The 27,988-nt window shown below is 39.4% G+C and overlaps 1 protein-coding gene across 1 annotated transcript; it reads left to right on the forward strand.

The window, feature by feature from the left end:
* Nucleotides 1-103: 103 nt before the first annotated feature.
* On the forward strand, nucleotides 104-27,988 carry LOC148720619 (dedicator of cytokinesis protein 7-like). Its single transcript, XM_088737653.1, has 23 exons — nucleotides 104-686; nucleotides 1,503-1,702; nucleotides 2,859-2,957; nucleotides 11,536-11,825; nucleotides 12,961-13,237; nucleotides 13,935-14,059; nucleotides 14,865-15,064; nucleotides 15,589-15,676; nucleotides 16,256-16,352; nucleotides 16,944-17,096; nucleotides 17,885-17,947; nucleotides 18,252-18,287; nucleotides 18,914-18,982; nucleotides 19,507-19,550; nucleotides 20,175-20,238; nucleotides 20,654-20,821; nucleotides 21,378-21,596; nucleotides 22,236-22,370; nucleotides 23,684-23,864; nucleotides 24,552-24,697; nucleotides 25,671-25,814; nucleotides 26,912-27,036; nucleotides 27,814-27,988. The coding sequence occupies exons 1-23, from the start codon at nucleotides 104-106 to the stop codon at nucleotides 27,971-27,973; spliced, it is 3,666 nt and encodes a 1,221-aa protein (XP_088593779.1). The 3' UTR covers nucleotides 27,974-27,988.

The following is a 27,988-nucleotide window of genomic DNA, read 5'->3' on the forward strand; positions in this document are numbered from 1 at the left end:
TGCGCCGAGTGAATGAAGCAATCGTCAGGGAGCGACATCCAATTCCAACCGTCGAGGGTATTACATCCCACTATTACGCCTTACATTACATCGCGCATATTTCATGTTCGTTGGCATCCTATACACTACATTCCTTCGCGTTTTTCCTCCAAGTGTCCCTTGGCAGGACTGTGGGGCAGATCTACGAGGACCCCTACCCACAGGAGAGAGTATTTTGGTGGTGGTTGATTACTATAGTCGATTCCTAGAGGTTGCTATAATGAAGTCTACGACAAGTTCCAAGGTAATCGAAGCACTTGCACCCATGTTTGCAAGATTTGGTTTTCCATTCTCGCTAAGGACAGATAATGGCCCCCAATTCGTGTCTGAAGAGTTTGAAGCCTTTTTATGTACGAATGGTATCGAACACCGGAAAACGACTCCATTGTGGCCACAAGCCAATGGAGAGGTGGAACGCCAGAATCGCTCTTTACTGAAATGCAAACAGATCGCACATTTGGAAGGAAGGAACTGGAGAACTGAGTTGCTGGTATTGTTGACGGCGTACAGATCCACTCCGCAAACGACGACAGGGACTACACCCTCTTATATGATGTTTGGTCGCGAAATGAGATCCAAGCTGCCAGAGCTAAAGAGAGAGACAGTTGGTGTGCCAGGCGAGGAAGTGCAAGAGCGAGATTGGTCAAGTAAATTAAAGGGAAGAGCTTTAACAAACTTAACAAAAAGCCAGCAAACTTAATCAAATGCACGCAAACTGTAAAAAACGCAAACAAACTTAATAAAGGATATGCAAACTTAACAAAATGTGTACAAACTTAATAATGGCCATCAGTGCAAACTTAGCAAAATACGTACAAACTTAATAATGGACATGCAAACCTAACAAACTGCGTACAAACTTTGTGACAGGCACACAAACTTTAAAAATAGAACGCAACTTTAAAGTGAAACACATACAAACCAAAAATGAAACGCATACAAAGTTAAAATGAAAAACACAAACTTATTTGCGTACGGTCTATTTGAAGTTTGCGTGCGTGTTTGCTCTTAAGTTGGTGTAGGCGTTTCATTTCAAGTTGGTGTGCATTTCATTTTCAGTTTGTTCGTCTCATATTAAGTTTGTGCGCGTTTTATTAAGTTTGCGGGTCTCATCTTAAGTTTGTGTTTTTAATTTTAACTTTGTACGCTTTTCATTTTTAGTTTGAATGCGTTTCATTTTAATTTGGCGTACTATTTTTAAAGTTTACTTGCCTGTCCTAAAATTTGAACACATTTTGCTAAGTTTGTACGCATTTTGTTAAGTTGTCATGTCCTTTATTACGTTTGTGCGCATTTTGTTAAGTTTGCATGTCTATTATTAAGTTTGTACGCATTTTGTTAAGTTTGCATGTTCTTTATTAAGTTTGTTAGCGCTTTTTACAGTTTGCGCGCATTTTATTAAGTTTGCTGGCTTTTCGTTAAGTTTGTCCGCAAATTATTAAGTTTCCATGTGTTTTTTGTAGATAACGTACGTAATTTGTCCATACCGGCCACGATAATAAGCGAAAGCCAGGTCTCAGTTATGGCAAACATGTCCACTTTACGTTCACAGACATATTCAAAGAAGAGAGCAGATTTATTCTTGAGCCAACGAGCATTCAAAGTACACAAGGTCAACAGGACTTTAATTGGCGTGGCCGTAGATGAAACGCATCTGATCTCAGTGAGGTTCGAAATATTTCGACAATGATAAGCATTCGATAAACGACAACACTGGCGATCACTGATTCTTGAAGGCATAAACTGAAAATCATCAGGATCGGGATTGACATTGATGTCACCACTGACAACCAAACGGGTGAGATTAAAAGTGGAAATCGAATTCGGATAATGACTGTTTAACAACAGGAAAAAGCCACGACCTCGTGCACGCCTAAATCCAAGATGGCGAGTCCGATACATCAGCAATGATATATCGGCTAACCGCCTCCCGGTTAGCTCAATGGATAGAGCGCTGGACTGTAGTGTGGGAGGTCGAGGGTTCGAGCCCCGGCCGGACCAACACTCAAGGTCTTAAAATAATTGAGAAGAATTTACTACCTTTCTATAACATCAAGAAATGGTTAGATATTCTAGTCTTCTCGGATAGGGACGAATAAATGGAGGTCCCGTCTCCTGCAGGGTTGGGGCAGGAGACGTTAATTTCCCACACACGAGATTACTGTGTGATGGATGTCCTCCCCTGGGGTGGGATGGGTGGGTTAGGACAGCAGGTCCACATCAGCTATTACAGTTGCCAATTAATCAACCTGCTTAAACAAATAAATGAACTTCAACAGAACTTCAACTTCAAGTCAACGATTTGCTATGCCAAAAATAGGAAGACCAATTCTTCGAGAAAGCCAAACCTCAGATAAATCCAATCGACTAATAAACAGCAAGCCATAAGAACTAAAATCCATAAGGTCCATAGGGAAAATAAGAAATAAAGCAAAAACAGCGGAGCCGGTAAAAACGTGACCGCTATCGTATCGACAATACCGATCCTGGCATTATGCAGGACACGTGTAATATATGAACTTCATAATAGGCCTTGCTCACCATATAGAGTCTCTGTGGCTCAGTGGTGGAGCATCGGAGCGCGGAATCCGAAGGTCTCAGGTTCTATTCCTCACGGAGACTCAAACTTTCTCTCTGTCCCACGCTTGTGACAAGATGAACAACATCTTTCTCTATTTCTATATCTAGCTCAAAGTCTACCATCTTTCTTATTCGATTTACTTTCTCCCATTTAAAACGAACACCTTTACATGACAAGTTTAAGGTTTATTTCGATGATGTTCAGAATCCTTTTGTCTGACATTTGTTGTTTTCAATAGCTGGTGCACGAGGAGTTAGCTTTGCAGGGGGCTGTGGCAACAGCACCTGTCAGAGCAATAGCGATGGGTCATGATGCGTGGTTCTTTTTCAAGCTGATGGTAAGCTGATCTCAGTTTTTTTTTTTCACGTTTGTTGCAGTGATGAACTTTTTAACACTGGACTAACAATTTTAACTCAAAGCAAGTTTTGTCTGAGTGTTATGAACCAAAAAGGTCTTTAAAAACTCAAGAAAAAATTAAACAATTAAACTAGATAATTTGGTTTTATCAACTAAGTCAATAATGTAAATTGGTCACCGTGAAGAGAAGCTGACGTTTCCTACTGTAGCCCTTCGGAGCGAACAGAGGAATTGTGAGTTGTATGAATTTGGATGGAGTCCTAAGCAATTCAATGGAAAGCGTTCGTTGATCCCGTGGAGATCAAGAATGTTGATGCGAAAGATAAATTTTTCTTCTAAATTTTTGCTGCTTACCGTATAGATGTAGGGAAGGCCGCAGACAGTCAAATGTTTCTTTAGCAACATTGCTTTATCGACCCAATTGTTGAAAAAAATACCCCTCCATCTCCCAGCCTGCCCCTTCATGACAGCATATACGAAGTTAAGGTGGTTTTAGTTTTGTATCTGACTGGTTAAGTGTTTGGCTGGAATTCTTTATCGTTACAGAGTGAGCTAAATTCAGAAGGAAAAACGGTACAATCCCACTAACTGAGACATCCCTTTGACATTTGATGTAGATAGGTGACTCATTACAGTGTTTTTTTTTTTATGATATTGACAGTTTAAGAGTATGGCACAACAACTGGAAGGTACAGACAAGTTCTTCTGGACAAGAAGAAGCCATTTTCCTGAACAATTTTCAGGCGACATACGCGCAATGCTGAACTCTACACTTTCGGAGATAACTGATTAGGCATGAATAGATTGTGCTAGTAAATCCAGCAAAAGTTGCTTGACAATACGCCCAAAAGTTGCTCTAAAGTTGCTCAAAAATGTAAAAGTTGCCACCTAAATTTAAAAAAAGTTGCTTACTTTTGAGAGTCATTTTGTCCTACATTACTACTCAAAGCATGACGTTATATCTGTAATTTAACATCATTTGTTGTGATCAATTTTAATCTTTATGCTCAACATAACTAATAATAGAAATTATTACACGACTCGGGAAGTCAGACATCCTCGGAGACTCAGGGGTTGAGTCGATTTCAAGTTAGGGCATGAAGAGCCCCTGGGGACATTGTCTTACAAGACTAACTCCAAACGGTCGCAGTCGTTCTGCCATCTGATTGGTGCCAGAAAATCTTTGTGTTTTTCTGCCCAATCAGAGTGAAGTGTTTTAACACGGATATATACTAGTAGCTCAGTTGCTCACTAATTTTGTTTGGAACGTGCGACGGAGATTTGCTGAAGGTGAAAAGTTTCAGTCTCAGCACACAATGTAAGAGAAATCAATGAGATTGTCCGCAAAAATCTTACCGGAAATTATACTGAATACTTTCGCAGGTATCACTAGAGAACGTGCTTTAAAAGTTTTCGAGGCCTCTATACAACACGATGGTTGTAGTCATTGATATGTCGCTTTAAACGTTAAATGAGATTTAAGCTTAAATCTTTCTAGATTTTTTGCATAATTTGCTGTGACTGAAACTTTGCCAATCCCGTGAAGTTATTTCGTCGCAAGGGCCACGCAGGTTGTCGAGCAACTGATACTTGCACAACTTTCTGTGGGTGCCAAAATCTAATCTCATCTTTACTTGAAAAAAAATAAAAGCTAAGCGTGGAAACTTTTGCTTATTAGATGTGGATAGATGACCCTAGACTACTAAGCTGACATTTGCAATAAAGCAAACCCGCCCTTTCCATCCAATATTTCTTGCCCTTTGGTTTTGTTTTTCCCACTGAAAACAGCATCAGATCGATTCCCAATGATCAAAGGTATTTAACTTGGTCTTCAAGAATCAACAGAAGAGGTGAAATTATAACGACCAAGGGACTAGAAGAGAATCCGTGGCCTTCCTAGCTCAAGAATTTCAACACTCTAGGCAACAGTTGAAAGATTAAACTTTTTCCAAACTCCTTGGTAACTGTTCGAAAACATCTCTCCTTCCCACGATGTTCTCGTGCTCAGATTTTAATTAGCTAACCGGAAACACAGCTACGCTTTCACTTAGCACTTGCTGGAGGTCGTCCACTAACTTAACGTTCTCTGCAACCTTGGCCGTATTGTGAACGACTTTACTACAAAGCGAAGATTAGATTTTGGCGCGCACAGAAAGCAGAAAGCTACGTAGGCGAAAGCGCCAGTTGCTAGAGATACCTGCGTGGCCCGTACGACGAAATAACTTCAAGGGATTGGCAAAGTTTCAGTCACAGCAAATTATGCAAAAAATCTAAAAAGATTTAAGCTTAAATCTCGTTTAACGTTTAAAGCGACATATCAATGACTGCAACCATCTTGTTGTATAGAAACCTCGAAAACTTTAAAACACGTTCTCTAGTGATACCTGCGAAAGTATTCAGTATAATTTCCGGTAAGATTTTCGCGGACAATCTGATTGATTTCTCTTACATTGTGTGCTGAGACTGAAACTTTTCACCTCCAGCAAATCTCCGTCGCACGTTCCAAACAAAATTAGTGAGCAACTGAGCTACTAGTATATGTCCGTGTTAAAACACACGAAAGGACTCTAAAGCACACTTCACTCTGATTGGGCAGAAAAACACAAAGATTTTCTGGCACCAATCAGATGGCAAAACGACTGCGACCGTTTGGAACTAGTCACGTAAGACAATGTCCCCAGGGGCTCTTCATGCCCTAACTTGAAATCGACTCAGCCCCAGGGTCTTCGAGGATAGAAGTCAGAGGGCCAATAACTAAAATAAACCAATCCAAATGCCCTTTTGCCGCTCAATATTCTCTCAGTATTTGACCGGGCACTGTCCCGAATAGTCCCGAATGATACCGCACTTGTGTCTTTTTGAACTTCAGTCGTGTAATAAATCTCTTATTAACCAAGCTTGCTCTAGTCTCCCTCGCAGCCGTTTTTTTGGATGTCACGCAACGCTTCCCCAAAAGAACAGCTGCTGACAACCGAACTACTTTCCTTTCTCCGAATTGGCCAATCACAGCTCGGGTTCCATTTTCAGGAACCTTTTCGCGCCAGACTCACCTTTTGAGACTCGTCCAATCAGATATCGTTTTCTATCGCGATCCTCATGTGGAAAACACAAGACAAATGGCGGGTGATGCTATATCGAAGGCGCTCGTCGAGGGTAAGAGTAAACGGTAAGTTTGGTCAGCGGGGAAATTATGAAACCCGCGAATATTTGCGAAAGTCCACGAAAGGATGACATTTAAAACTGAAAACAGTTTTCAGTGAGACACTAAAATGCGTAATCATGGCGGCGACTATTCAATCGTCTTTAAACAAATCGGAGATTGAGTTCCTTGAGGAAAACCTTGAAAATTGTTCTGTTAAAAACCAGTACTTTTTGGGTTATTTCGATGGGAAAAAGACGAGTTCGAGGATATGCTCGAGAGGTTTCTCCTTTTAAGTTCCACATGCTTTGTAAAGAAGGCATTGCACTCAAAGGAGTTAAATCACCAGAGGTTTTCGAGTAATTTTATTTAGCAATAATTTCCATAAAATCCTCTACAATACAAAATATTAACAGCGTAAAAAACGATCCAAAATAACTCCCTTTCGGCTCACATCTACTCCTTTATTTTTTTTGTCAAAGCGTCTGGAAAACTATAAATAACGGAGTCAAATCTGAACAGATTCAAAGTCTAATAATCTGATAAGTAAAAGCATATCTAAAACTATACAGAAAAGAGAAAGGTGAGAGGCAAATCTAGAACCCTAATTCTACATTTTAGTTAATTTTACAAAATCGTTGCAGATCAGTGATGTAAATTGATATTGGAGAAGATTCTTCCTAGTGTGGGACTGACTTAAGACTAGGCTAGGCTTTGTACAATGGACGACTACTAAGAGTTGCCCCAGCGGCCATGGTAACCTCAATAGGGTCAATATCTGTATTATTTTCATTTTCCTCGTCATTCATTTCAGCTTCTAATTGTGATGCCTGGCACCGCAGCAAATACCAAAATGATGGGCGGGAAGCTCTATTGTTGGAACAAATAACTGCTCGATGTAAGCGCCGTTAGGGTAGCTGCTGTCCAGTTCGTGGGCGCGCGTATTTTTTAAAAATTGTTTGTAAGAACGTACGACATCCTTAGTTTTGACCAGTTTTAATAAAAAAAACCTTTAAATAAAGACCTTTTTGACAGTTTGGTCAGTTTTTAACCATTTCTGGACTTAAAAGTTGCTAAGGAAGACAAAAGTTACTCTAGGTTGCTCGAAGCGCAAAAAGTTTCTGAAAACGCTAAAAGTTGCCGAGCACAATCTATTTATGCCTATAACTGATAAGTTTGAGATAAGATTTGCTAAACAGTAGTCATTTATTGATATTGTCATGTGTGTGTCACCATTGTCTCAGCAACTGCACACCCACCCCTCCCCTCCCTTAACCTAATTCTGTTGTCAGTTGACTATTGTTGATTTAGGGGAGGGTTGAGTGCGCAGTAGCTTAGATACCGAAATTGATCTGTATACTCACGGCCAAAAAGTATGAAATTATCTGTCTTTTTTTTACAAGGAAATACTAAATCCATTTACTCCCCTTTCCTTGTAGTTTGGGAGCAGATACCAAAATATTCATTTGCCGCAGCAGAGTTTTAGGGTAATACAAACCTCAGACAGTGCCTCATGTTTAACCTCATGGATCAGTTTTGCTACTGTACAGTAACTCTAAATATACAACTTTAGGTTCCCAGTAACAGGTTTTTATTAATTTCCGGAGTGTTTTTTAATTTCAGGAATGAAAAATTCCACGATTATTTGTCGTAAGGTCTCTCATAAATTACACCTGTCCTGCAAGTCTCAATCTAAAATTGTTCCACTTTCACCCCTCTCAGCTAAATTTGAACAAAATTCATTTTTGTTCAACCATTGCCGCAGAAAAGATCTGACACTTGCTTCTAATAGAGAGAGACCTCTTGATCAACTTGAAGTACTTGGTAGAGTTGAATTGTGGTATAAGTTTCAAAATACAGGGTATCTGCTCCCTGACTATTGTGTTCATGTAGAGGGGGGGGGGGGATGAGAGAATGCCTTGATAAGGTTTTTATCTATTTATTTACTTGTTAAAATTCTCAGTTTTAATGTTTACACTTGCTCTGAAATATGCTGGTTGTTATTACCTTCAACGTTTACCTTTCAGCCACTCCTCTCAACAAGGGTTGGCTGGGTGAGAGCTGTCACTTTGCTTCAGAAATCGGGCAAGGGTGGGTGAAGGAAAACCACCCATTTTTTAGAAATATTTTATCATCCTTGCTGTTCCGTATTTTCTCAGACCATTCGAAGATTCGTTTTCCTTTGGATTCGGCTTGAAATCATCTTGTAATTGCTATCAGTGTTAACTTTTAAAGCGTTCGAAAAGAAAAGGTATTTTCGTTCAAACTTGATATCAACACTTCGTATATGATATTTTTATTCTTTTGACTGTCTCTAGTTTTTTCGTCTTAATTGCAGGATTTTACTCTCTACCGGAGGCTGAATTCCAGTCTAGCTTTCTTCTTCTACGATCTTTTGTCTTTGATCGACAGAGGCTTTGTGTATGAGCTAATCCGGCTCTACTTTAAAGAGGTATGCAAATATCTAGTGCAAGCCCGAATCCTAGCTTAGGTCTCTGCTCTTAAGAGAGTTGCTAGCAGGGGCAGATACAGGTAAAGGCTGATAGTTTCGAAAGAAACTGTTTGGGGCTGCGTCGGTGGAAGTAACGAAATAATTTGGATATATCAACAAAGTTGAAGTGGTAAATTGGCCACCGTAACGATTACAGAAGCTGACGTTTCGAGCGTTAGCCCTTCGTCGGAGGGCCCTTCGTCGTTAGCCCTTCGCTCGTTTTGTAATTGTTACGGTGGCCAATTTACCACTTCAACTTTGCAGATACAGGTAGTTTTGGGAGGAAGGGGAGGGGCAGACTTTGAATCAGAAAATAAAGAATTTTATTTTAATTATTAATTATTATTATTATTATTGGTATTGGTATTATTATTGTTATTATTTCTATTATTGTTATTATTATTACTGTTATTACTATTATTGTTATTATTGCTCTTACTATGCGCCCTCTTATGCTTAAGAGGTACAAGAAAGAAGGGAAGAACATTTGAGACATTCGATACAGATTTTTTAATTGACAATGCAATGGCAAATATAGGCTAGACATTAAAATTTGTTTTTACAGTTTTTTAGAGAAAGAGTGTTATTTCCCTTCTCATATATTTTTTTAATGTAATTTACTTTTATAAGGATAATTTCGATGCACGTTTTCTGAAATTCTTTCAATACGAACTAGCAGTTGCTTTCGCGAATTTTATATTTAGGTCGTTTTTGTTATCAAAGTTAGTTTGGGTCTGATACGAGTCTGATCCTAGAGAATCGAATTATTAAGATTATTATTGTTGTTTTCATCATCGTTACTAACCGAAGCGTGTATCCAATAGCTTTTCTTAGATTTTTATCAGATATTTTCAGCCTTTTAACATGATTTTTGCAAATTTTTAGTGATTATGGTAAATAAAGGATCTTTTTTTACCTACATTATCAGTTATTATTATTATTATTATTGTTATTGTTATTATTATTATTGTTAATATTATTATTATTATTGTTATTATTATTATTATTATTATTATTATTATTGTTATTATACTATGTCCTGGATTAGAGCCAAAATCTCCTTTGCGCTCTTACGATGCGCCCTCTTATGCTTAAGCAAAGAACATTTGAAACATTCGATACAGATTTTTAAATTGAAAATGCTATGGCAAATATAGGCTAGACATTTTTAAATTTGCTTTTACACTTTTTTAGAGTAAGAGTGTCATTTCTCTTCTCATATACTATTTTAATGAAACTTACTTTCTAAGGATAATTTCGATGCATTATTATTGTTATTATTATTATTGTTATTATTATTATTGTTATTATTATTATCATTGTTATTTTTATTATTATTGTTATTATGATTATTATTGTTATTACTATTATTGTTATTATTATTATTAGTATTGTTATTATTATTATTATTGTTTCTATTATTATTATTATTGTTATTATTATTATTAACGCAGTATACACTTCTGAATGCTTCAGATTACAAATAAAATTGATATAGGACGCCAAAGGCGTAGCCTATTCAAATTGTCACTGGTACATAGATAAAGCCAAACCTTAAACAAGTTATTGTTATTATTATTATTATTATTATTATTATTATTATTATTATTATTATTATATATTTTATTTTTTTATTATCATTATTTTTTTTACATAATAATAAATCCTTTATTTACCATAATTACTAAAAATTTACAAAAATCATGTTACAAGGCTTGAAATGTCTGATAAAAATCAAACAAAAGCTATTGGATACACGAAATAATCTGGATATATCAACAAAGTTGAAATGGTAAATTGGCCACTGCAACGATGCACGCTTCGGTTAGTGACGATGATGACAACAACAATAATAATCGTAATAATTCGGTTCTCTTGGATCAGACTCGCATCAGACCCAAACTAACTTTGATAACAAAAACGACCTAAATATAAAAATTGCGAAAGCAACTACTAGTTCGTATTGAAAGAATTTCAGAAAACGTGCATCGAAATTATCCTTACAGAAGTAAATTACATTAAAAAAATATATGAGAAGGGAAATGACATTCTTGCTCTAAAAAACTGTAAAAACAAATTTTAATAATGTCTTTTAATGTTTTTTGGTGTGTTACGTGCACGAATGACCAACAAATGTCCGCTAACAAAGCATATATGAAAATAGACTCCCGAGTACGATATATGGCACGCAACAAAAATGTAACAACAAGCAGTTACCCATTTTAACTATTATTTAATTAGTTTTACACTGTTTAATCTACTTAGGTTAGAGATTAAGTTAAGCAGTTCATAAAGCAGGCTTACAATCCTTCATGCCGTGTAAGTGTTCGTCTTGATCAACTTCCAATTCCAACTTCCGCTGACTGAAGACCACAGCGCTTGGCTTTCTTGATTCATGACTTTCTTTCCGTGTACACAAACTCTTCCGGAGGACTCCATACTGAACTCTGTATTCTTTATCTTCTTCTATTCTCGGCTATCGTCCTTTCCTTCTCTCCGGATATCGCAAGGTCAAAAGGTCATAACCTCGTCACATCATAGCTTCCACAACTTCAGTCAGCAAGCCTCGAGGGTAAGCCCTCGGGCAAATCTCTTATGTACTTCTCACAAGCCAGCTTTTATACCTTTACTTTAGTTATCTAGAATGTTCTATTACTATTTATAGCGTATTACAAGTTGTACTATTTTTGGAAACTGCTGAGTCACATGAAAGAAGTTTCTGGAATATTACAGATTATAGATAATTCTAGAAAAGTCTGGGATTGCGTGACAGATTCAGTAAAAATAACTCGATCCTCGTAACAGGTGTTAGCCAAGCCGTAATTCCGCTCTAGTGACAAGACGCAAAAACATGCTTTTAAAAATTGTCTTTTTCAAGGCAGGGTTCAGTGCCAGATTGAAAATATGTATTTCTTTGCTTTTCGTCAGATGCATTATCAAGCTACAATGGAACCAGCGTTAAACCAGCTAAGACTCGAATTCCTGAGGATCCTTTGCAGCCACGAGCATTACGTAACCCTCAATCTCTCATTCCCTAGTCCCCTCTTCCCCACCCCTCCCTCGTCACCCACAGCTTCTGTTTCGTCAATCGACTCGGCCATGTCTACCTACACCATAGTTATCGGTAACAGTATGGCGGAACTCTCAACAGCTTTCAGACAGCAGCACTTTCTGGCTGGTTTGGTGCTCTCTGAGCTGGCTCTGGCTTTGGAAGGCGGGTAAGATTTTTAGTAACTGACAAACTTATGGTTAGATGTTGATTAAGGCATTTTTCGATGGAGTGAAGTAAAAACAAACCCAAAGACCTCGCAATAGCCGACTAGAGCATAGGGAAATCTCCAAGATACGACAATCTGGGCCAGATCACACAGGGTTAGTGTAGAATCTGATGTCAGATCTGAAGGCTGTAATAGAAAATTCAGTACCAGGCTTGGTTTCATGCTACTCTGGTTTAAAGATCTAATAAATGTAACCGGGGAAATTACAATTCATTGAGCCAACGTTTCGACACTCCTGTCTTGTGCCTTCATCCAGGGGTGATCCAATTGTTGCCACAGGAGGCCCTTTTATAGGCTTTGAAGGACCTCTTTTTGCAGCGATCAGATCACCCCTGAAGAAGGCACTAGAAAACAGGCTTTTAGTTGGTGATAAATATGATAATGTATACATTGCAGTAAGTTATTTATAATGATAACATTATGCATTGAATATTGCAGCGTGATAAATTTGATAGCATATATTAAGATTAAACAATAAACATTATCAGCCATTAGAACATAGCTAGCAGAGTCGCGCAATCAAATTCATTATACGTAAATTCATTATGCTCAAAATCCCGATAGTGCACGCTGATAGCGTCAGCAAATCCGACTTGGCCAGAAATTTTTTTTTCGCGCGAGCGGCCATTGCTAGTGCGGGGAAAAATAATACATTTCCCGACAATAATGGATACAAACAGAAACTCGGCCTGCTAGTCCGAAAACGAAGACAATGTTTCGACCTTTTCCCATGGGCTAGAGTTCTTAAATGAGGCAGAAAAAGAGAAAAACAAAGGAAAAGGAGACTCGGCATCAGCGCCGTCACGATTCGCTTCAACTGGTATTGTTGTCCGTTTTTCGCGTCGCATTTGATGCACAATTCCACCGGCTATGTTCTAAAACAATTGGTTCATGCTTTCACTCAAGAAGCTAGAGTTGCCCTCGGCTATCGCCTCGGGCAACTCTTACGCTTCTTTCGTGCACTCCAAACTTCCCGCGTGCTCCATAACTCGATAGTGCACGCTAAAGCATGAACCAATTGTTAAATAGTTGACTCCAACAGCATACGACCTTTCGGTTTTTCATTTAATATCAGAGACACGACCCTAATATTCCAAGCCATAGACACTAAACGTGACCTGATAGCCCGCCATGACTCGGACACCCGTTATGATAACGAGTCTTGTCGCTCAGCCGTGGCAGCTCTTTATCTGCCTATCGCTGGGTTGGTGGTAGGAGCCATGCACCAACTACATGGATATGGTACCGAACACAGCTTCAGCTTTACCCCTGATGTTGCCATGGCGATAACTACGTCCAGTATATCAACCTTAATGGGCTCCGATGACAACAAGGGTGAATTTGCATCACAGGTTGTTAGCAAGTTTCTTGAAAGCTTTCCATCCTTTTTCTAAAAAAAACTGCGACTAATTACTACGATTTTCAGTAGTTTTAACGTTAAAATCGTGTTGTTGTCACGGATCACTGGGTTTGTTTCCATGGGCAACGTGTCGCTCACCCTCTTTCGGCGGGCTTTCACGTTGGTGATGCAGGGCTCTTGAGATTCAGTTGCCATTGGAAAGGAGGAAAGTTGCCCGTGACAACACCGTTATTTTACCGTCAAAACTTCGTCACCAAACATTTTTCGCGCGTCACTCGACGGATTATCGTCGTATTTTGGCGCAGGAACTTTTTTAGCATATTGCTACCAAGATTTCGAAGCATAATCTCTGACTGGTAGATGATTTAGCTTTATCGAATCAGTTGATAATGTAAATTTGCCATCGTAAAGAACTAATGCTCGAAACGTCTTCTTTAGAAACTCTTTACTGTGGCCAATCAACTCATTTAATAAAACCAAATTATCCGGTTCTACCCCCGCCCCCCCCCCCCCCCCCCCCACCAACGCAGCAGTACACTTCCATAAAAATTCTACCTACCCCCTTTAATATTATTGCGTATTATAGTGCGTTTAACCGATTCTATTTGTATTGAACACAAAAAGCTCAGTGAAAATCTATTATGACACAAATGAACACTGCCTCTTTCATTCTTTGCTATGTTGTACAGAAAAGTAAACCACAGCAGCTTAGCCTTGAAGCTACGAGAAAACTGTTGGTGTGTCTGTTGTGGGTGCTGAAGACCATGGCTAGTGACGTGCTGAAGGATTGGTGGGCAGACCAACAGCCTGCTAAGTATGTCACCAACTCTCATTTCCCAGTATGCATTAGTCGCCTAACTTCACTGACTGTCCACTCTTATCCAGTTATATCTTGAAAGGGAATTTTGTTTACGGAGTCGTGGTGACGCGATAGTAATTGGTTATTGCGCTGGACTCGAGTCGAGAATCCAAGTTCCAGACTTGGGCTAGTGATTGTGTTGTGTTCGTGGGAAATACGCTTTGCTGTCACAGTGCCTTCTCCCAGGAGTATGAATGGGTACAAGAGGATTGTCAGGGAAGGGCTAATGGGGTATCCCTGCGAAGGACTGGCATCTTATCTAGGGGGGAGTAGAAATAGTCCTAGTCCCATCATGCCATGGAAACCAGGATAAGCTCTGGCTGGATAAGCCATTTGGCTCAAGTACAGACTTCACTTTCCTACCTACCTACCTATGTTTCCCTGACAGTTCATTATTTCTCATTTACACCCCTGGGGTGGAGAAAGGCTCTAGAACATGGGATAGTAGCTCCGATTAGGGTCAACCCCGGCCCCAGTACACCAGCCGTGACATAGGATAATGGATCTCTTATGAGGGAAGATGTCATCTCGTCTTGCCCTGAGGAGGACTAAGAAAAAAACCTGAGCCTCTATGAGGAGCGCGAAATCCAATGGTTTGATGTTTTTTTTTTCCTCACGGGACTCGGAATTATCTCTTTGTCCCACGCTCGTAAGAAGACGAAGAACATCTTTCTTCGTTCCATTTCGGAGCTCCAAATTCAGGATCTCTGAGGGTTTAAGAGTTAGGTAGCTAAAATTTTCTATCGTGGTTCAATTCCAGACTAGGTTTGTTGCTGGATGTTCTCCGGCTGTGCATCACTTTGTTCGAGTATGGCGGCAAGGTGCAGAAGTCTTCGCAGTTTCCAACCGCTCCAAGACCGAAGGCGCAGCAGGATGTAAAAGCAAAAATAGAAGAGATGTTGCTTGTAAATGAGGGAGCCGCGAGGGAAATGATGCAGCGACACAGCAGAGTGACGTTAGGTAACAAAACCAAGTGATTAAAGAAAGACATGAACATTTGTCACAAAGGACAATTTATTGGATTCTCTTTACTAGGTGAGCTTCGGGGAACTCGTTAGTAAGGCGGGTGATATGTCGGGCCATTTGACAAGCGACTTATTCCTAGAATCAGCATTGACAACAATAATCTATCCGAAGATAGGAAAAGAAATGCTGGAAATTTATGACTCAGTCGATAGAGCGTGCCACTGCAAAATACTTAGATGCACGGTTGACATTCTCGCAGGGCAATCAAATTTTACTTTGTTCTGCGCTTAAGAAAATTGCTAAAAACAAACTGATTAGTTTCTGAAGAAAGTGCAGTGTTACAGAGGCTGGAAAATGAAGCATTTAAAACTGGCTCACCCCAGCAAGCTGAAGTACTCAAACTCACACAGAACAAAACAACTCCGCAAAATGAAACTCTTGCGAATTTTCATGTAACACCATAGTCTGTCCTAAATGTTACCTCAACTCAGATTGTTTCGCGTTTTGTGTCCAAACAGTAAAAGGCCAGTCACCAACTCCTGAGTCTCGATTAAGATGGCGAAAGGATCAAACACAGTGGAGACAGGCTACAGAGCAACAAGACAGGTGCATACCGAAAATGTTTCAGTAAGCCCCCAGAGGGTAGATAAATTCAGGGGGTCCAGCTGAAAGGATTTTTACAGGACGGGCGGGGTGGGGAGGGAGAGGCGTTATCATCTTAATGATGAGAGCCAAAATGTTAGCCGTTACTTTGTATGAGTCGTCCAGCTTTAGTGAATATTACGTACCGTCTTTGGTTCGAAACCCTACTTAATTATAGAAGGAAGTTAGTGAAGGCTTTCAAACACAAATGAATTTCGCACTAAAACGTTTTCTTCTATGAGAGAATAGCAACACTTACGTTTTTGTTTTTGGGAAGGAGAGATGAGACTTTATTTAGAGAGGGAGCGCTTTTGTATTAAAACCCTCTATAGAGGGTATTGCACAGGAGAGCTTATTGGAGCGTGTGGGCTTATAAAAGAGGGAAGCCTCTAAGAGAGGGATGCTTACAAGACAAGAGAGCTTATCAGAGAGAAGGACTCCTTTCAGAGAGTGGTTTATCAGAGAGCGTTAACGATATTCGTGCAATTTCTTGTAGTTAAATCACTTCTGCCAATTTTATTTGTTGTGTTGTTTTCCGTAAAGAGTACGTCCTGAAGTTGAAGTCAATGCTCAAATCGAAGGAGGGCTTGCTGCTGAGGTCAACACCATTGTTCTTGACACGCTTGAGCTCTTGGTACAGGTCAGTGTTTGTGGCAGTTAAGGACATTGTGTCAAGAGAAAATAAGTGGCGGCTCCTTATTCAGGCCTTTGAATATGCCATTCTTCCTAAGGTTGTCTATGTTTGGTCTTACCAAAGGAAATCTGTTTCGAGACGTCGGCATGAAGGCTTGAGTGACTTTAATGTATAGTCCTGTATTGGCCACGGGATGTTACTTAAGTGGAAACGTTCTTTTTCAGACGGTGTCTACCTCAGAGTCTCTGCGTGTTGTATTAAGTGGAATCCTACGGGTTTTGCTCCATTCTTTGAACTGTAACCAGAGTGAAAGAGTCCTGCAGAACATATTTGCAACGCAAAGATCAATTGTTTACAAGGTAACGTAAGATGCACGATCCTCGCAGTAGAGAGCGCTATTTATGCAATAGCGAAAATCAAAATATATGAACTTCATATATCCATCGTAAGGTAACGTAAATACCTCCATGAGACAATGTCTAGAAGCGTAGACATCTGTAACAGTTTATTCGTTGGTTAGATAGCTGATGTCTCTATTGTTTTGTCGAGATATTTGTGTTGCATATAGACTGTTAACATACTGCTTCTTTTTTTTAGTTCCCAGAGCTGTTGTTTGAAGATGACACCGAACTTTGTGCAGACTTGTGTTCCAGACTGCTAAACCATTGCAGCTCTGCTCTTAGTAGTATTCGGGCCCAAGCCAGCGCGTCACTCTATCTCCTTATGCGACAGAATTTTGAAATAGGAAATGTAAGTTGTAACTCTTCAGTGGACATTGCTGTTAAATAGTGCTGCTGCTTTTGTTTTTTTTTGTTTTTTTCGTTGGTGTGAAACTTTGGTTTGAGACTATTGAGCTTCTACAATAGGAAGCTTAAGCACAAATGTTTCTGAGAAAGAGACGGCAACCGGAAGTTAAATTTCTCATTCCCGATGTTTAAAATGCTATAGCGACGACAGTATTGTCGATATACTGGCGTCAAAACGCGTTAAGATCAGTTTTCCGGTTGCCTTCCGCGTCTCGATAACGTCTCTGCTTAAATTCTTTATTGTATGGGAGACGTAGTGGCGGAGTTGTTTCGCCCTAGGGCCTGTTTTTTCGAACGTTCTGAGAACGTAAACCAAAAGAATAGAAGTGTGTGGCTTAACTGAAAAACTGGTTCTTTTTGCTTCATTTCTCGTATATTTATTGTTTGAGTTTTAAATCCATTTTTACACCGCTGTATAACGTAAAAAAAAAAAGAAAAACAGCTTTTGAGGACCGGTAACCACTGGGTCGTCCTATTGAACGAATCAGCGAATAGTTTAGGTTTTGAGTTCTGGCCGTGTCATTATCACATTGACCGCTCTGACGAAGAGCTAACACTCGAGACGTCGGCTTCAGAAACCCTTTAAGGTCGCCAATTTGAGTTATAAACTCAGATGATAGAACCGAATCATCTTCCAATACGCCCCACCGAAACAGCATCGCGGTTTGTTTAAGAAACTTACCCTTTTACTCGTTTATCTGTTGTTTATTTGTACAAACGATTATTCTGTAGAATTTTGCAAGAGTCAAGATGCAAGTTACAATGTCACTTTCCAGTCTTGTTGGCACAACACAAGTGAGCTCGTGAGTTATTTTGTTTCAGCTTATTTTTTTCAGCTTATTTTTTTGTTTCAGCTTATTTGTTAAGTTCACTACAATTATTGTTGTCAGGTGTACCGCTACGGTTGCTTTCAACTGTTAATTGAACTTTATTTTAGACCATCTAATTTTGATATGATTAGTCAATGCTTTTGTGATGATTCTTTAACGCTTTCCTCAGCGCAGTAACCGAAGTACTTTACAATCTCGTTAATTGCCGGCGTTTAATGAAGATCATCTCCGTTGGTCACTGAAAACAATCATTACATACGCTGAATCAGATCAGGAGCTGGAGAACGAGCACTTTTCCGGATCAGGTGAATGTTCGCACAGCTATTTTAACCCTCAAACTCCCGAGTGTGACTAGCATCTACACTGTAATTTCCCCTTACAATATCACCCCTAAATCAAACATTAATGTGCGAGAATAAAGGAAATGATCACAAACTCAAGAAGCTCTCGAGTGTCCAACAAATTCTCCTTGTCATCATCTAAGGAAATATATGGAGAACAGTATGGAAAATATGCATACAGATGTTAGGGTGTTAAAGGTTGAAGAGGCATTTTTCCCAGCCATTGAAACTATTTTGAAATTTTATTTATGAACGTAGTTTGATGTTCCAACGAGTCAAAATGTTTTTTTAGATTTCCTAAAAGTTCGACGATGGACGTCCCCGCTTAGTAACCTCCAGTAGTCACACATACCGAACCACAACGCGCAGTTCACCACCAGATGTTGCTCAAGTTATGGCAAATACTCTCGATTTGAGTCAATAATCCCTTTTAGTCTAGTTTCTAAAAAGAAGGAGGAAAAACAAAAGACTCTGTTTGCATATCCATGAGCTTGTTTTATTGGTACTTTACACAATAAGTCTTAGGATTTTGGGTTACTACCAATATGATTCTTATGTTGTGAGGAAAATAACTTGCAATCTTCTCATAGGTCCGGGAGTTGGTGTTCAATCTCCACATGATTCTGTCGGACACAGTCAAAATGAAAGAGTATCAAGAGGTCAGTCTTAAAATTTTGAGTTTCTGTTTTACAAGGTTTTGATTGGTTACTTCCGTTCTGTTAAGGCGTTGTTGTGAAGGCGTTGTATTTTCCGAAAAAGAGTCTTGTAGAAGACCACTCACTGTATATTTTTTATATCTCCACCACTAACTTGCATGATTTGATCACTTCGCAACATGAATTTTTCTCTTCTGTACAACCTATTGTCTAAAAATCTTACTCCTAGTTCTCATATCTGTAGGCCGCGGTTCCCAATTTTTCTAATCATTGACGTTAAGGTTTCGCTTTGTTACCAAAACTTTACAGAAAGCCAAGAAGATAGATACTCCCCGCATTCTTGTTAAGTTTTTGGATAATTCCCAAAAATTATTCCAGCTTCCTTTATTTCTCAACCCTACTCATCGACTTCACGGAAAAAATAATGAGAAAAATTTGAGAGCTTGAAATAGCATTTTAGTAAAATATTTTTCCTGACTTTTATTAATACCGTTTTCATAACTTGCTATCCATTCTCATTTATTGAGGACCCAGAAATGTTGATTGACTTGATGTACAGGATTGCTAAAGGGTAAGTGATGTTCGCAGGATTTCTGATGCAAGTGCTCTTGCATTCGTCAAGCAAAAGTAATGAAATTGACGGTACCAAATATTGTGAACTGTTGTCCCAAAGTGGGAAAAACTCGGATATTTATTTAGGATAAATATCAATGGCCTCCCAAACGCCTGATCGGATATCCCTTGAATGATTCGGACCTTCATCGGATGCCCTTCCCTTGCTGCACTGAAGTCGAGAGAGCTCGGGTGTATACCAAATTCCGATGATGAAACTATAAAGTGATGCTAAACGCACTATCGATAGAGAAACTCCAAGAGAAAATCCACCTTTCCCCCGTGGGTAATTGAACCCCAGTCGTTCGGACTTGCCGTTTGGGTGCTTTACTAATGAGCTATAGAGGTATCGCTTAAGAGCAAATCCATCTACGCATATGAATTAGGTAATAGCCAGTGTTGTGATACTTTAAGGGAGGTTCTTAAAACACAATCGAGGCAGGTGAACAGATGAACAACGTAACTTTTTTATCTTGATGGTTATTTTGACGTTAAGTGTCTCATTAAGCATTGTACAACATTTGTATTCCAGGCACTATTAATTGGTTCTAGCATTTAACTGTGTTCATCTTTTTCATACTAGATATCAAAATTCACCTGATTTACGACTGACTTGGCTGTACAACATGGCTGCCAAACATGGCGAGGTACCAATAGCTTTAAGATTCGGTATTACTTTATCGAAGGAAAGCGGTGAAGCTCTATTTGGTTAATTCTTACTTCCTTTCTAAATTTCGAATTTCTGACAATGCATACTGTTGCGCTCGCGAAATGCAGATTTCCGTACAGACGAAGGAATTGCCGTCATATGGAAACCAAATTTCTCAATCTAAAAAGTTGGCACATTCTCTTAGACATTGGGCTCCGCGTGAACGCTGCACCAAGCATAGGTGCGCCTCCATAATTGCAGTAATGAGTTAACTTTACACACAGGAAGTATTCGGCCAAGCTTTCAGTATGTGATCACTTTAAGTTCAAGTGCATCAAGAAACCATAATCTGACTGACCTCGAATGATGACTCGTTGTCGTATTTTTCCTTTTGTTGTGTTTCTTTTGAGCAGAATAAAGTGGAAGCAGCCATGTGTTTAGTACATACAGCAGGTTTGGTGTCTGAGTACCTGAGTATGTTGGAAGACAAGCCGTACCTACCCGTTGGATGCGTTTCGTTTGAGAAGATATCACCCAATGTGCTGGAAGAAAGCGCTATTTCAGATGATGTAGTATCACCTGTAAGTCTTTACTTTGTCTTTCCCAAACGGGCCGCATGTGAAGCAATTTTATTCGGGCCCCGGTGGTTCATAGGATGGATAACGCTATCCACTGGATAAATGTCAATCCGGTTGATAGCGCAGTACGTTCGGTGCACACTTTTTCCGCTGGATTACGATTTATCCGCCGCATATCGTCATCTGCCATTTGAACAATTGTGCTGAGGAACAGACGCATGGCTGGAAAATATCTCCTCTTCTTGCAATAAATTGAGTCGTGTGTTTCCCCTTCGTAGCTTTTGGAATTTTTGGTTTTTGTTGTTGATGTGATGGTGGTCATTCTTCGTCAAACCATGTTCAAACATACCAGGTGTTAAATCCTTTAGCTGTAAAGACCTGGAAGCTTATTCTCCCAAGTGGAGATCACATATTTCTTTGTCGGGGAGTCCTGTGGAATAGAACTGCAAGGAGAATTTACCCTCCGTTCATTTGGAGTGATTGGGTTAAGTGAGTGTTATCCTTATTATTTTCAGGTTTATTTATATTTTTGTTCACATATTTTGCTTCTTTTATTCAGGATGAGGAAGGAATCTGTACCGGAAAGTACTTCTGTGAGAATGGATTGGTGTTGCTTCTAGAAACAGCTGCAAACACATTTTTCCGATCTCATTTATTTGAATGTGTAAACGAGGTGTATAAACTGTTGATACCAATTCTGGAGGCAAAACGTGATTACAAGAAGCTAACTCAAGTTCATCAGAGGCTTTCTGAAGCATTCGGCAAGATTATACAGACGGTAATAGATAGCTCTTATAGACCAATATTCTCTCAGTATTGGACCGGGCACTGTCCCGAATAGTCCCGAATGATACCGCACTTGTGTCCCTTGGAACTTATATTGATTATACAGACGGTAAGAGATAGCTCTTATAGACTGCAGGTTTGATCATGATTTCTATGAGTGCTGTTAGTAATTGAGGTGTTTGTGAGCAGTCAACATTTTTTGTCTTTTAAATTAAGTTAAAGTTAAGTTAAGTTAGTTAAGTTAAGTTAAGTTAAGTTTTATTTAATGTGGCACCACACCTATCTACAAGCTACTTTCCAGGAGGCCCACAAATAAACAACAGAAATAAATAATTCAATTTGAACATAAATTGAACTCGGAGCTACCGTGAAACAAATCCAGATAGTGGTCAGAGTGGGACTCGAACCCGGGAGCAGCGGATTACGAGTCCGACACGCTGACCACTCGGCCACGCTGCCTGTGTTTTTTTGTATTCATACGTACACAAGCGCTAACTGGTTCCTTTAGACACCAGATTACTTTAGGGGTTGAATATAATTGATTCCATTTTACTGGTTGTGAAGAGAAGTTTCACTTACCCTGCGATTGTTTTGTTTTGTTTTTTTGTTTGTTTTTTTTTTATTTTTCCAGGAGGGAAAGCGTATGTTGGGAACATATTTCCGAGTTGGTTTTTATGGATCAAAATTTGGAGACTTGGACGGAGAAGAGTACATTTACAAAGAACCCGCCATTACAAAGCTTCCTGAAGTGTCGCATCGTTTACAGGTTAGTTTATTAAGCCTTATATGTGGCTGTCTTAGTGCACCTTGAAAAATTTTGTCTGAAATTTTCTAGTTCGCCAGTTACCATCCGTTTTAATCTTCTCTATCGTTAGCCATTCTTGTTCTTTCTAAGTTTATTACGACCACATTGGTGTGTTTTCAACTCAGTTGTTTAAATTTTGTTGATTTTTTCAAGTTAAAGGTTGCTATACCACCTTCCGAACTCAAATAGCCTTAAGTGTGTCGGATCGTTGCACCAGGCAGGGAAAAGAATTTTCCATTGGGTGTAGAAAGCGATCCGGGATTGCTTTTCCTTTTTTTTGCCTTACTTCATTCTGTGATTAGCCCAAAAAAACGCGCACTATTCTTTCAACCAATCAGATGCAATACTAAATACTTTAGACAGTTTGGTCTAGTTTACTTTGAGCTCTCACTGATGTAATTACTTTGGTTTTGGTTTTACGACTCTCTATCGGAAAGCGCTCTAGTTAGAGAGAGAATAATAGACCACTTTCATTAATGGCTGCCGGATTAATATTCTTTTGTTTAAATTTAAATTAGCCCTTCTGACCATTAACCCTCGATTAACTATGTTCTGACCTAATTCTCCAGTACAAAATTGAAAAGAATACATTATATCAAGCGAGGCCAGAAGGGCTAATTGAAATTTAAACAAAAGAATATTAATCCGGCAGCCATTTATGAAAGCGGTCAATGGTCAGCAATTTTCACACTGACAGTGCCTTACTAACTGCCATAGCTCCTCGTCTTGAAACACTTTTTCTACTCCGGTTATGAGCCCCCTCGGATATAGGCCCCCTCGGATATAAGCCCCTTTCCTATAAAGCTCTCTTAAAACCCTTTACAAAGTCGTATAACCCCAGGGCTTGGCAGCAGTTTCCGGTGCGTCAACAAGTTGTTATTCAAGCTGACAGACGATGGAATAAACAATTAAAAAACTGACTGTAACATCCCAGCGTTGGTTTTGTACAAGGAGAATGTGTCGTTGATACCAGCCTGGTTTAGTTGTTCGTTTTAAGAGTACTGCGTAGCGCTCTAATTAAAGGGGAAATAATCAAATAAACAATGGTCAGTATTTTTCGCACCGACAGTGTTCTACTAACTGAGCTATGTAGTCTCGTATCCTTTTCTCAGGTTCACAAAGTAGTAAATTCGAACATCTTCCGACTAAACAAGCGAGTCATCTTGTATGAAGCAACAACTTGCAAAAACTTTTATCCAGGCCTTCACCTATTTGATGTTGGAATTAAATTAATCAACGAAACAGCTCACTATGGAATTTTTTTTTTTTTCCAGGCATTTTATGGTGAAAAGTTTGGGCCAAATGTTGTGGAAGTAATCAAAGATTCCAACACAGTTGAGCAAGACAAGCTCGATCCAGAAAAGGCATACATCCAACTGACCTATGTGGACCCATATTTTGACGAATACGAACTAAAGGATCGAATTACTTACTTTGACAAGAATTTCAACCTAAGTATGTTCACTACACTTTTGACAGTCTATCTGATCTTCTTTTAGGCTTTCAGAGTAAATTTTAAAAGAGTACTGAAACTGAGTATTCTGGAATTCCTTGTTTCTCTTTTTTTTTTTTTTTTTTTTTTTTAACTGTGCTCCCTGTTTGATTCAGAAAACTCGAACCGTCCTCTCCACTAATCAAATGCTGATGAAAAACCAGTTTCGATTTTGCAAATTCTGTTTTTTCCCGCGCCTGACGCAGGTTGCAAGTATTTATTTTGATTCGTTCCTTCTGTTGTCTAAGCCCCTTCTTGGTTTAGAAGACGCAGAGCACGTCACAATCGAACACCGCCTCCTTAACCAATAGCCCATTTTGGAATTACCTTTTTTTCCAGGCGAGTCCTGGTGCTCATCCTCTCATATGATAATACATGCAAATGAAACTCGTTTTCATGCGAATGGTTGAGCACCAAACCTCGTTTTGAGAGAGAGGCCAAAGGTGAATAGGAAATGGCCTATGGATTTCATTATTTCCTTCGTTTTATTGTCGTTTTGTTTTCTTTTGTTTTACGTCAACTGTGTCTTCCACACCATATATGAGCCGTTGTTAAACCACTGTTCTGATCGGTTGTTCAGTTGGGTTTCACGGCCAGCAATCAAGAAGTGCTCTATTATCCCTAAAGAGATTGCGTTTTTAAACTCACAGGAAGGTTTATGTACGAAACTCCTTTTACACCGAGCGGGAAGCCTCACGGCGAACTGGTCACTCAGTACAAGAGAAAGACAATTTTGACTGCCGCCAACTCATTCCCGTATGTCAAGACACGGGTCAATGTTGTGCATCGTGAACAGGTCAGTTTTGGGTTGTTTTTTGTTGAGGTGCAGCTGTTTTTCTGCCAATCCACATGTGCGCATTTGGTTGCCTTTGGCAACTCTATTTAAGGAAGAATTTTTGGCTCAGTGAGCTCAGACATGACGTTATTTTTGCCCGTCCCCAGCCTCATTTAAAGGCGTTACGTCAGGATATTTATGGCCGATTTTTGCGACAAACATGATGACATTTAACTGAGAGGAAACCAGAGAAGATCAGTTTGGTAAGATAGAAAAATAAATCAGAAAGCAACAAGAATGGTGAAGTATGGGGAAGATGGACACGGATTGGGAATGACCCGCTTAGCTCTTTAACACTAAGGGTGACCAGCATGTCAGTTCTCTCTACAGTATCACCCCTGAATTACACATTGAGGTCATGAGAATAAATAAAATGATCACCAACTAAAGAAGCTCCTGATTGTTAAACGAATTATCCTTATTAGCACTTAAGGAAATTTGTAGAGAACAATATGGAGAATATGCATACTGATGTTATGGTTAAGGGATTGTGGTTTGACGTTTCAAGACGCGCAAACTCTTGACCCAGCTACTGTACAGGATCAATTTTCCTGTGATGGTTCTTAATAAGAAACTTGGATGATCAATTTACTCTGATGAGTCAAAATTTCTTTCTTAAACGCAATAAGTCATTTCCGAATTAGGTTTATGCCTCTCTTTCAAAACGAGGCCTGGTTCTCAACTATTCTTATGAAAATGAGTTTAATTTGCACGTGAGTAAAAACTTATAATCGTATGAAAGGATGAGCACCAGGACTCGCCTTGAAAAAGAGGGCAAAGGTAACTCGCAAATGGGCTATTGCTAGCTATTAAAAGCTGCAGGCGCTTAACTTGGTGATTCTCAAAGCATTATAATTTTCAATAAGAGATCAACAGACACTTGTTTTTCTTCTAACATTGATTTATAACCGTCCACTTGATTGACATGGTGTAGATTACGTTGAGTCCCATTGAAGTCGCCATCGAGGATATGGAATTAAGGACAAAAGAGCTTCTGAACGCAATCAACCAAGAACCACCAAACCCTAAGATGTTGCAGATGGTGCTACAAGGTTCCATTGGCACTACTGTTAATCAGGTGAAATGTTTACCTCTCTTTTTATTGCTACTTTATTTTAATCTTGTCATGGTCCTCAGTTAATCTATTGATCGTAATTTGGTTTTATCAACTGAGTTGATAATGTAAATTGCCACCGTAAAGAATGTTCAAGCTGACGTTTCGAGCACTAGACCTTCGTCAGAGCGAAACGTCAGCCTTGAAACTCTTTACGGTGGCCAATTACGTTATCAGTTCAGCTGATAAAACCAAAATTACCTTATTAATCCCACCGACCCAGAACCACAGTTTCTTCAGAAACTTCCCCCCCCCCCCTTTATTCATGTATCTACTGATCGGTCGATCAGTCATTCATTTTGTCTGTCCGTTCGTGCATACCGTAAACTGTCGTTTATAAGCTCCATCACTTATATCCCGGTTATAGGCTCACCTACTTGCAAAGAAAAAAAAAATAATCCGATAATACCACCCCCCCCCCCAAAGACACACACATACACCCCTGACGTAAGCCCCCTTCTAGCTTGATAGGAACTTAATTTATTATGACTTTTTTATGCTTAATTAAGGACCAGTAAATGCAAATTTGTGTTTTCATCAACACTGCCATAGCTCGTAGCTCGTTGTGAAGCACTTTTTCTACTCCGCATATGAGGCCCCTCGGATATCAGCCCCCTAGGATATAAGCCCAGACGGATATAAGCTCCTCTGTTAATAATCTCTCTTAAAACCCTTTACGAAGTCGTAAAACCCCAGGGCTTGGCAGCAGTTTCCGTTGTGTCCACAAGTTGCTATTCGAGCTGATAGACGATCGGATAAACAATAAACAACTGACTGTAACATCGTGACGTTAGTTTTGTGGCACGGAGAATTTTTTGTTGATACTAGCCTAGTAGACGTTTCAATGTAGTTCTATCCAGCCCAACTGCGATTGGTTGTTCGTTTTACGAGTAGTGCTTAGTTCTGATTTAATCATGATTGTCAGTGTTCATGTCAGGTCTAATAAAGCTCCTGTTTACAATCACCATTCTCAATATGTTTTGCTGGATAGCAACATAGTTTCTTTGAAAATTAAGGTTGACTTGTCTAAATGTCGCTTGGGTGATGCGCTGTATTTACAGAGTCCTCTAGAGATTGCTTTGGTGTTCTTGTGTCACGATAAGGACTCTGAAGATGGCACAGAAACGCCAATGACCACGAGACACCATCACAGACTAAGACTCTGTTTCAAAGAGTTTATCAAGAGGTAATGCTAGTGTGTATAGCCAGGCAAACAACAAACCGAGGCATAAAAATCAGTCAAGAAGCACTTTTTGTGTATAATGCAAGACTCGAATGATTAAGCAACTCAACCGAAGTTACGTGCATCGCAAGAGCTAACGAGTGAGCAAGAATCTTCTTCGTACGTATGATGCACGATCCTCGCAGTAGATAGCGCTATTTAAGCAATAGCGAAAATCAGACCTGAAATAAATCAGGCCTGTACGGGATTCGAACCACTGACCTCTGCGATACTAGTGCAGCGCTCTACCAATTGAGCTAACAAGCCAACTGGGAGCAGGCCGTTAAGTTGATTCGTAATGAACCCGTGAAAGTGATAATCAGATACAATGAAATATATGAAGTTCATATATTTTGAACTGCGGTATTAGATACGTATGATGCACGATCCTCGCAGTAGAGGATCTTCTTTACTTGATTTATTATTGTGTCTCCTTGCCTTCTAAATGTTATCGCTGTAATTAAATATTTTTATTGTTAAAATAAGGCAAATAAGAGATAATGATGATGAACATTTTATGCTATCCAGCAGGTGGCATTCTTGAACTTGGGCTAACTTTGCTACATTCGGGTATTTGTGCGGTACATTAAAGTTCATGTAAGACACCAAATATCACGTCAGATACCGTCACTGAGTGCACTTCCTCCCACCATACCGCAACCGTCTGACTTTATCACTCCTTGGAGTTATCAATACCTCAATCCTTGTAGTGCCTTAAAACATTTTATTGCTGTGTATTAGGTGTGGAGATGCTCTGCATAGGAACAAGCAGCTTATCGCATCTGACCAACGTGCCTATCAGAAAGAACTGGAAAGGAATTATACACAGCTTACCGAACAACTTGAACCTCTCTTGAGGAACAAGTATGGCACCTTACGTGGATCCACCAGGCAAAAGTAAGTTTATTTTCCACGC

Source organism: Stylophora pistillata, chromosome 11 (assembly GCF_964205215.1).
Source record: "Stylophora pistillata chromosome 11, jaStyPist1.2, whole genome shotgun sequence".
Classification (NCBI taxonomy): Eukaryota; Metazoa; Cnidaria; class Anthozoa; order Scleractinia; family Pocilloporidae; genus Stylophora; species Stylophora pistillata.

Excerpts from the sequence above, each read along its gene's own strand:
- LOC148720619 (XM_088737653.1), top strand. The coding sequence starts at position 104 with ATGTTCGTTGGCATCCTATACACTACATTCCTTCGCGTTTTTCCTCCA. Across the intron at positions 14,060-14,864 it reads GCAGACCAACAGCCTGCTAA|ACTAGGTTTGTTGCTGGATG; the intron begins GTATGTCACCAA and ends GTTCAATTCCAG. Across the intron at positions 25,815-26,911 it reads TTGGCACTACTGTTAATCAG|AGTCCTCTAGAGATTGCTTT; the intron begins GTGAAATGTTTA and ends CTGTATTTACAG.